We start from the raw sequence: 9614 nt of genomic DNA on the forward strand, positions 1-9614 counted from the left end.
ACAGGCTGCCCAGGGAGGTTGTGGAGTCCCCTTCTCTGGAGATTTTCAAAACCCGCCTGGATGCAGTCCTGAGTAATGTGCTCTGGGCAGTCCTGCTTTAGCAGGGGAGTTGGACTAGATGATCTCTAGAGGTCCCTTCCAACTCTGAAAATTCTGTGATTCTGTGATTCTGTGACAGGCAGAGTGCACTGGTGTCTGCCTGCACGTTTAGGAGGACACGGCCGTGCGCTGCACGAAAGGATATGTTTGAACCTAACTAGCTCTTTTAGGGGCCGTCTGTTATCTTTCTTTACTTAGCTATCTAAAGGTCCCTGGACAAGGGATGGCTAGGAGGCAGCTCTCAAACCTCATCTATTTCATTATGCACAGCGACCCCTGAAGGCCTGGTGTTTTCAAAGTGGAATTGTAGTTTCAAGTATAAATTTGTTTCTAAATCCCCTTCGTGGCACTTTATTTAGGCACATTTATACTAGAACAATGTCTCAATGCTTCTTTTCAGCACTACTTTCTCATTTTCTGAGGTTATTGCTAAGAAGTGTTTCCATGATTGCAGACATCCTCAGTAGTTTCAGAATTGTTTTATGTAAGTCCTGTTACTTTTTAGGGGAGTACTTTCAGCCAGATAGAGCTGGCTGGGGCTATTCTATTTTGCAGAAAGTCTCTTTCCTTGCTGCAATTCCTGATATATAATACAATTGACAAACTGCATCTAACATGGCTCAAAGAGATTCCCCCTCCTCAAAACAGGGGCAATATTCAGATATATGTCGCAGATAGCAACACTGAATTTCTTGCAGATGCAAGAGGCTGTGTTAGCAACAAGATGGCTGTTCTCAGAACCAGAATGTCACCAATTTACTCATGGTCCACTCATGACAGACATTCATAGACACAACTCCTATGGAAGTCGGTGGTAGGTAGTTGCACAGACACCTCTGAAGATCTGGGCATTAGTTCTCTCTGCCACTAATTCCTGCTCATAGGATCAACCCATCTTACCTTGTAAGAGTATCATGATGACATCAATGGTTAAGAATGTATGGCACCATGATACTAAGAGTTTTATTATGTAGGGACGAGATAGTAGCTAATGCTGCAGAGAAGTAGATGGGTGGGCACCAGCAGTACAGAAAGGATAGACTCTGCTATACCTAAAGGGGGACGTATGTGAGCTTTTGGTGGTGAGTGTATGTTTTTAGGGAATGTGAGATGAGGTCTGCCTTTCTGCAAGCACCACTTGACAGCAGAAGACCTGAAAAGAGCAATCTTGACTCCTGCCTAGTACTTAAGAGGGGATAAACATGTCCAGTGATGGTCTGATGTAAAATGTAGGCACATTCCAAGAAGTAAGGTTTCTTGGAAACCTTTCTGTAAACTGAAGCTTACAGTTTCTCATAATATGCGGGTGATATCTTCCAGTAAGTGGAGAACCTGAGTGTAATGCCTGACACTGAAAACAAAAATAGATTTGGATACAAAATTTGGCTCTTTTTATGTGTATGAAAGTTCTTCACTTGAAGCATCTGGAGCACACAGCTACACCTGCATGTATACCCCTCAAGTGAATTCAAGTGTAATTCGGTAACTCAATAAATAAATCATTCTGGCAGCTGTTGTCTTCTGTTAAATCACTCCGCTCTTTCCAGAATTGATCATATTTTAATAGCTCTCTTCATTTTGGCAAGGGTTTTCACAGCCTGAGCCTCTTTCACGAAGTATGAGGCCAAGTTTACAGCATGACAGTGAACTTAACACCTAATCTCTATGTGCCTGTTCCTAAATGTGTATATGTAGACATATATTAATTTGGAGAAAGATATATTAATCCTTGCCTTAAGTAAGAATATTATCCAGGTGATTTAAGCAATGGTCTGGGTGAGGGGAAGGCTGCAAGGGCAACAAGAGAGGACACGCTCCTGGCAATTCATCAGAAAGCTCGTATGATTGCATGAGTCTCCTTTCTCGGCTCAATTCAGCACCTCTGGAAGTGCCTCCAGGGCCTCTTTGTAAATGTGTGTTTTGTCTGGGCTACACACAGAGCAATTTTTGACAGTTTTGAAGGAGAAGAAAGGTTAAGTAGATGACATAGTCTTTATGGTGCTAGGAGGCTCTGGGCTGCAGTGGGTTATAAGTATATTCTTAAAATTGAGTATGTGTTCACGACTGTGAGTATGTTGGAGTATTTCGATGGAAAGCTCAGTGGAGCTCACAGGAACAAATTCCCCTTTGAACAAACGTGCGTGCATGTGAAAGTAGTAACTTTTAAAATATTTGGCATTTGCGACTTTCTAATAGCGTGTATGATATAATGCTGAGTAGGGAAAAGTAATTTCCATTTCCATAGCTCCTATCATCTGGCACTGTTGAGGAAGTCTGAACTTTTCTTCCTGCTCCCCACATGGTGTGGCTGAAAAGTGAACTTCAGTCTGTCAGGCTTTCCGCTAACACCTTCCGTAAGCAGTAATCCAAAGGATCCTCCCTCACTCCTCTAAAATGGCACATTTGAGCTCTTCCTGTTTTCATAGGTGTGTATGTATATATCATAGGTACATCTGCATATGTGTTTGCAAAGGATGGAATCCTCTGCCAGTGAAAGCTGAGCTTCCCCTTATCTCATGTTGGATTAATAACTTACACAGGCTCTGCACAAAGAAGTGGAGACTATCCTTTTTTAGTGAGTGCACTTCTCTATTAATCACTACAAATAGTACAAAAGCAGCTTAGTCACAGAACTTTAAAAGTACTTAGAGTATTACTTAGAGTAAATAAGAGTTTGGAAGCTTCTGTATCTTTGTAGCTCATCAGACAGAAGAGGTTTTGCCTTGGTCTCTGAGGCTGCTGCTGAAAAATAGTGCTGCTTGAGTGACTACCTCCTTTAGGCCATTATCTTAGAGAATGCACCTAACATTCATTGACTGTGCTGCTGTACCAACTCTTCCAGTTTGGCACAAGGCACGTCAACCAATTTTTACAGAAGAACTTGTTTGGGGGTTTCCACCAGGGCTCCTTATCAAAACATCAGGCTGTGCTTGCTCGCTGTTGCAGAGAGGGTGAGGAAGAGGTAGGGCAGTCGCTGCACCCTTCCTTCCCAACAGGCAGCAGAGCTGATCAGGTTTGTAGAAGAACACATACCCCAGCAGAGAGTACGGCTTCAGAAAAATAATTTCCTGGGGATTCTGTTACAGCAGCACCAGCTATCACTTAACCTGACTACAGAGCTGTGGGTCTTTGATCCCCCAACGTTTATGGCTTTTACTGAGCCTCTGACATAACCCATTTTTTGAAGCTGCTGTTGGCAAAGTGCTGCCAAGCTGTCGAGTCGTTGTCTTCACTGTCTGGTAGAGTTCAGGTACTTCTATCATTAATTGAAGTTTTGTCACAAGAAAGCAGATCACCGCGCCAAAGAAAGATCATGTTCAACTTTTTATGACCTTGTGAATCTTGTAGATCCACTGCCCACAGCTTAGAAGGCACAGTGCTGTGGAAAACAGCAATTTAAACAAGTTTTGAAATTCAGAGTTAGTATCTAACTGGGGTTAGGAATGTGAGTTTGGTGGTAGAGTGGAAAACACATACATTGAGTTATTTAAATAAATGATGGCAACTGGTGTAAAGGAATAAAGTTCCATTTTCTGTTGATGACAGATGATGTTGATGCATGATGGCTCAGCACTTGACAAGTTGTTTTCCCTAGTTCCCAAGGTGAAAGAAGCAGCTGCCTTCGGCCCTCTCCTGGCACAGAGGAAAGTTCCAGTGTCGAGACCAGAGCAAGAAGGTAGATTATTTTTATTCTACAGTATTTATTTTCCTGGATACTGTGTCTTTACATATATTAGCCAAGCCAGAACCAGATTAAAAGCCTTTAAGATAAAACAAAGGTTTGGTGAGCGCATTAGAGACAGTATCTGGCCAAACCACTCTGCCAGTTCCAATGTGAGAAGCTTTCTTTGTGTCCTTTTCAAAACATACTTTAACAATGTCCTTCAGCCATATTTTCTTGTTTTTTCTCCTGGTCCTCTGTCAGAAGTCAATAGGAGTTTCCCTTGAACAAGATTGAATACACATTTACCCTGAATCTTAAATAGCCTGGCTATGAATTTATGATAGTTCCCAATTCATCAGTAAGTCCTGTGGATATCAGAGTAAGATGATACTACCTGTTCTTTCTCACATTAAAAAATTCGTGTATAATTAGTCAGGGGAGCATACAAGGTCCAAGACCTGCCAATTTACATGCACAACTTAAGCCTTAGAAAAGCGCTTCATGCATTTTCAAATGGAAAACTTCACTGCCTTTTGGGAACTATAACAGACTGCAGTGTAGCTCTGGTCAAAGCAGAGTATAAAAGCAGATCAAAGAGCATTCTCCCCCTCTTTCCTGGTGGAAAACAGTTTCCCTGTGATGGACAGAATCATGAAGCTGACTATAAGGACTTGCTTATGAGAGCCACAGAAAAAGGCAGAATCCAAAAGGGGGGACAGAGAGACTGTATTGAGCTGATGCATTTACAGGGCAGCAGCATCCCCCTGGAGAGTTACCAGCCAAGTGGGCAGGGGCTGAAAGGCTGTCATTGGCTAAGCTGAGATTATTTTTAGGACAAGGTGGGGTTTCACCCCAAAACAATCCACAAATGCTTCCAAGTCTTAAAGAAAACAAAACTAAACAAAACAGACAGATGTGCTGGCTGACACTAAGGGTGAGATACTGGGGGTTTTTTTCCAATTGACAAAGCAGTAGTCTCAGAAAGAATGGATTTATGCAGAAAAGCTCCCTAAATGCCATGTACTGCACTTCTCAGTCTCATGATAAAATACATGAAAAGAACGAGAAGGATGCTTCTTTCTGAGGAAATTCAGACGGCTGACGTATTATTCTTAATCACATCTGCCATGCTTGCATTGGACAGTGTTTCTTTCTCTGTGTACGTAGTGCTTTTCATCTGCACAGTCACGAAGGCTGTGGTGTGCTCTGGGTGACACCCTTTTTCAGTGTGCTCTAGAGATCAACTGCTTTGGGCTATTCCCAGCTCCATGTAGTATGAGTATCAAGTGCTGACCTGACGTAAAGGATTCCTCTCGTGGGAGGCCAGCTTCTACCTTTCAACAGACAGAACTGGAGCTTGAGCATCTCAGCTGATTACAGCTACAGCAGTTTCATACATGGAGAGAGGAAAGCTCTAAAGCTGGCAGATCCCAAACCATTTATGACGCTAGAGTTCAAAATTAACACCTCCAACTATACCTGGCGATCAATCAGTAGGCACGCAGTATACAGAAGTCACAGCATATAACTTCATGTGCAGATGGGAGATTGGCAGTAAAAAGACACGACAGATTTTCCTGTGAGTTAAAGAAAGAATAACTACATAAATTCTAATGTTTTGATGTCTGCAATTTAATCTAGGTCAACACTATCTGAACTCAGATTGTAGATAATTTTAGAATGGCCTATGCATTCATAACTGGGTGAATAAAGAGCAAATTATTTTTATCAGTACTTATGATACAGTGCTCCTCTTACCTCCGAGTCTCTATTGCCGACTTTTTTTTTCAGTTGATTGCAGCTTCAGTCGAGGGGTCTGCGACTGGAAACAAGATGCTGATGATGACTTTGACTGGAATCCTGCTGATCGAGATAGAGGTATTTAAATATCTGTCCTCTCGCTATGCTTTGATTTGATGGCTCACCTGCTCCAAAAAAAGGGGGGCGAAAGGGGAACTAGAATCAGGAATTAGCTTTCCTATCAGTAGGTTATCTTTATAAAAGAAAAAAGGAGGCAGAGAACACTGGGAGTGGAAATTGTTTCTTTGAAATATCCAGTGGCAACTGGTAATCAGCAACATATTTCAACACAAATGTATCAAACTATGAGCAAAAAGATTAGAATATAACTGTTCAGAATGTCAAGGTACAAGGCAATGGAAGCCTTATTAGTTATGCATTGTGTCTCCAAGACTGGTAGGGCATTTAACCACACATCTGCCATGTAGACAGATGTGGCAACGTAGTCACTCACACGGCTTAGACAGCACTGTGATAACTGCTCAGAAATCTCAAACTCTGCAAGACAAAGTGGTGACGGCGTTCCTCAGAATGAGCCAAGGGCAGGGGGCTATTCAAGAGCAACTGATACCTGACCTGGTACCGATGGCAGCCCTGCTAAACCCGAGAACGAGCTCTGTGAGCACAATGTGTGACTGCTGTGCTGGTGTATATAAAAAGATGTGGTTGAAGAAACTTGTTTGAAAGGATGTCTGTTCCCCTGTGACAGAGGAAATGTTGCCGAAGCTGCTGCAGTTGGGACTGGTGGATCCTGCACATCCTGCAGGCTACCTGCTCCAGTTCCTACGCACACATTCTCTCCTCCTTCCTTCACGGGCTTTCCATCCCAGTCTTTCTTCACTAATCCTTCCTCTCCTGCTTTATATATTTCCTTTTCCCCAAGTCCCTTCTCTGTCCTGCCACTTCCAGGAAGACTTTACCCTGACCTTACCCTGTCTCCCCAAACTTGTATCTGCTGATTCTGGCTTTATTTATGGGCCCAGATGTTTCTGCCCTTTTATCACTTTGTGGGTCTCTGTCATTCCATTGGTCCTTCAGGATTTGGGGAATAAGCTACCAGTTCCTTTATGAGTTTGTCGTCACTGCAGGGTATAGTGGAGAACATAATGAGCTAGCTCAAGTGCTGGAAATGGTCTGACCACAGAGGCACAGTAGCATGTTTCAGGCTGTTGCATTTGAAAAACTGAGATGATTTTGCCTTTGAAAGATAGCACAAGGAAGAATGACTGTAATTGCCAATGAAATATGAACTCATCTCCTCCGTAAACTGATCTGACTTCCAGCAGTGCCAGCTTATTCCTTATAAAATATACTCCCTGCTGCATTTCTGCAGCCTGATTTTAAAATATTCAAGTAACACAGCTTCCACATATTTTCTTAGTGAATACGTATTCAATTTGCTAATAAATAACGCCAGTCCGTTGAAGTCCGGTTTCTTTTTTTTTTTTTTTTGTTACAAGGCGATGGGTACTACATGGCTGTTCCAGCCTTTGTGGGGCACAAGAAGGATATGGGGCGTCTAAAACTTCTCCTCACCGACCTCAAACCAAAGAGCAGCTACTGCTTGATTTTCAGTTATCGGCTTGCTGGCGAGAGAGTGGGGAAACTTCGAGTGTTCCTGGCAAACAAAAAAACCACTCCTGTCTGGGAGCAGAACAAAGGGAAAGATGAAAGGTGGAGAACTGGAAAAATAGATATATTTCAGGGGACTGAAACAACCAACAGTGTAAGTGTAACACAATTTATAAACCAACTACCATAATCAACATAACAGCTTAATTTTCTAATCCTCAAGTGTTCCACCAACTGTTTTATAGGCATCCCTTACGAGCAATTGAAAGGCTTATCTGAAATGGGAAACAGGAGCACAGATTTTAAGAGGCAGAAAAGCTACTCTCTGGTTGTAATTTCAGAACTGAATTACCCTAGTTGGTTAGAACACTGATGCCAGTAATCCTGTCATTTTGTAAAAACTGCATCAGATCATAAATTAACGTAAACAGTGAAAAATTGTTTCATATCTCATGCAACAGAAGCATACATATATTCCTGAAAAAACGAAAATTACCCCTGTTTCATAGAAGAGGATGCTCTCAAACTACACTAAACCAGATAACCAGTGCAAAAGGAGACATCATGTATAGTCAAGGGTGAGCAATCACCGTAGGAGCAGGACATGCGAGCCAACAGGCAACACTGTGCACTGATGTACGTCTGAAAACTGCCTCAGTCAGGGCCTCAGCAAGTTTCTCCTTGACACTCCATGGCCTGGTTTTCATTTATGTGACAGAACGTTTTCAGTGCTGTGTAAAGGCTTCTACTGTATAATTGAATACTGTGAGTATAAATGAAATGCAACCTCTTCTCAAGGTTCTTTGCATTGCTGGAATGATGTAGAAAAGCCCTTGCATACATGAAAATCAGACTATAAGATAAAAACTGAACCTACCCTCTCTCTATACTATACATACTATACTGTATATGTACATACTATGGATAGAGAGTAAATATATATATATTGTATATATACTGTATATGTAGTATATATAAAGTATATATACCCCAAAACCGAGGATCCAAATAGATCAAAACCAAACAGTTTTAATGCCTTCAAAAGGAGTACACTAACATCACATACTGTGATAAAACGACATTATTATAATAGGATTTCACTCAATTTGCATTTTCTTTGTACAATGAAAATAAGTAATCTTATTAAAGGAATCCATTTGGTATTGTAAATCTGTGCAGAGGATTATCAGTCTAGTTCAAATAGTACACAGAAACTCTAAAAACTGCAAGGATTTAAGTCGTTAAGTCCTGTATTGTGATAAAGTGTTCCTCAAATACAGCATTATAACTAATTAACATTAAGAGTTGCTAAATGGTTGGATAAACTACATTTTGACTGTTAATACATCTGTTTTCTTATGACAGGTCACTTTTGAATCAGAACGTGGGAAGGGCAAAACTGGAGAAATTGGAGTGGACAATGTTATACTAATTTCTGGTCTATGCCCAGAAGATACCTGACAATGAATATTTGAGTATACTGGATTTGATCTTGTTTTTAATATTTGCCTTACTAGTAGTGTATTTTTGTATAATTGTCTTTATAAAAGCCAAAACCATAAAAATTGTGCCTTGAACTTAGTGCAGCAATGCAAACAGAAAAACTGACATGCGCAAGAAGCAGAATACACTTTTTTATGAGTTATTCTAATACATGCTTTGAGTGTAGCACCACTGTATTTTGTCATTCAAGGTCAGGGTTTCTAAAGTATTATTTGTCTAGCTTTTTAAAAAAATCTACATGCTTTTATTCCTTAAAGTTCTTTTCAAGACTATTCTTAAGTCTTCATTTCTTCTACTTCACAAGAACATCAAGCAGTATTTAAGAGGCTGTTACTACTTCTGGTGACGTAATCGTAACTTCCTACTTAGTTTGTAGATATTCAATCTATTCAACAAGTAAGAGAAAAGAGAGGAGCTTTCTTTCCTTATTCACGGAGCTATGCAAGTTGTAAGTGAAGTCATGTCTTTGAGGCATATTTTCATTACTAATAAAGTACGTAAAATACTTTGTTTGTCATCAACGTCTTTGAGTCACAGAAATGACTGTTTAGAAATTATGCCTTTATAGTTTTATAAGTGTCTAATGTTCATCTTTACCCGATGATGTTACCAACTGGCACTGAAAAAGGACAAAAAGAATGACCCATTACTAGCACTTAAGAAACTTCACATTATGTACTGACCGTCAGGGACAAACTGGTTCCTGTTGGATTGCAAGCATACTTTAGCCCACAGAGGTGTGAAAGAATGGTTTTCATTTTCCAGTAGATGGTGTAGCCTAGTGGCCACACAATAAGGCTCCTTCTTACACAACTGAGAAAAAAATCTTTGCTGCGAGTCCCTTCACATTCCTTCAAATTTCAGCAAAAGGGATTGAGACCATCCGCCATCCCTGGGAGCTGGGAGGTGAGCAGAACCTCTCCCACAAACTAGGAGCTGCCGCCCTGCCACACTTTCCCATGAACACACATGTGCA

At 41.0% G+C, this 9614-nt stretch overlaps 1 protein-coding gene across 1 annotated transcript in view; it reads left to right on the forward strand.

The window, feature by feature from the left end:
* Positions 1 to 8664, forward strand: part of EGFL6 (EGF-like-domain, multiple 6) — a 40762-nt gene extending 32098 nt beyond the window's left edge. Inside the window, exons 9-12 of the mRNA XM_009895217.1 lie at positions 3695 to 3775; positions 5555 to 5641; positions 7024 to 7289; positions 8501 to 8664. Coding sequence (XP_009893519.1) covers positions 3695 to 3775; positions 5555 to 5641; positions 7024 to 7289; positions 8501 to 8596 — 530 coding nt within the window. The 3' untranslated portion in view covers positions 8597 to 8664. The remainder of the gene's footprint in view (positions 1 to 3694; positions 3776 to 5554; positions 5642 to 7023; positions 7290 to 8500) is intronic.
* The last annotated feature ends 950 nt before the right edge of the window (positions 8665 to 9614 follow it).

This window comes from Charadrius vociferus, unplaced genomic scaffold, assembly GCF_000708025.1.
Source record: "Charadrius vociferus isolate BGI_N301 unplaced genomic scaffold, ASM70802v2 scaffold491, whole genome shotgun sequence".
Lineage (NCBI taxonomy): Eukaryota > Metazoa > Chordata > Aves > Charadriiformes > Charadriidae > Charadrius > Charadrius vociferus.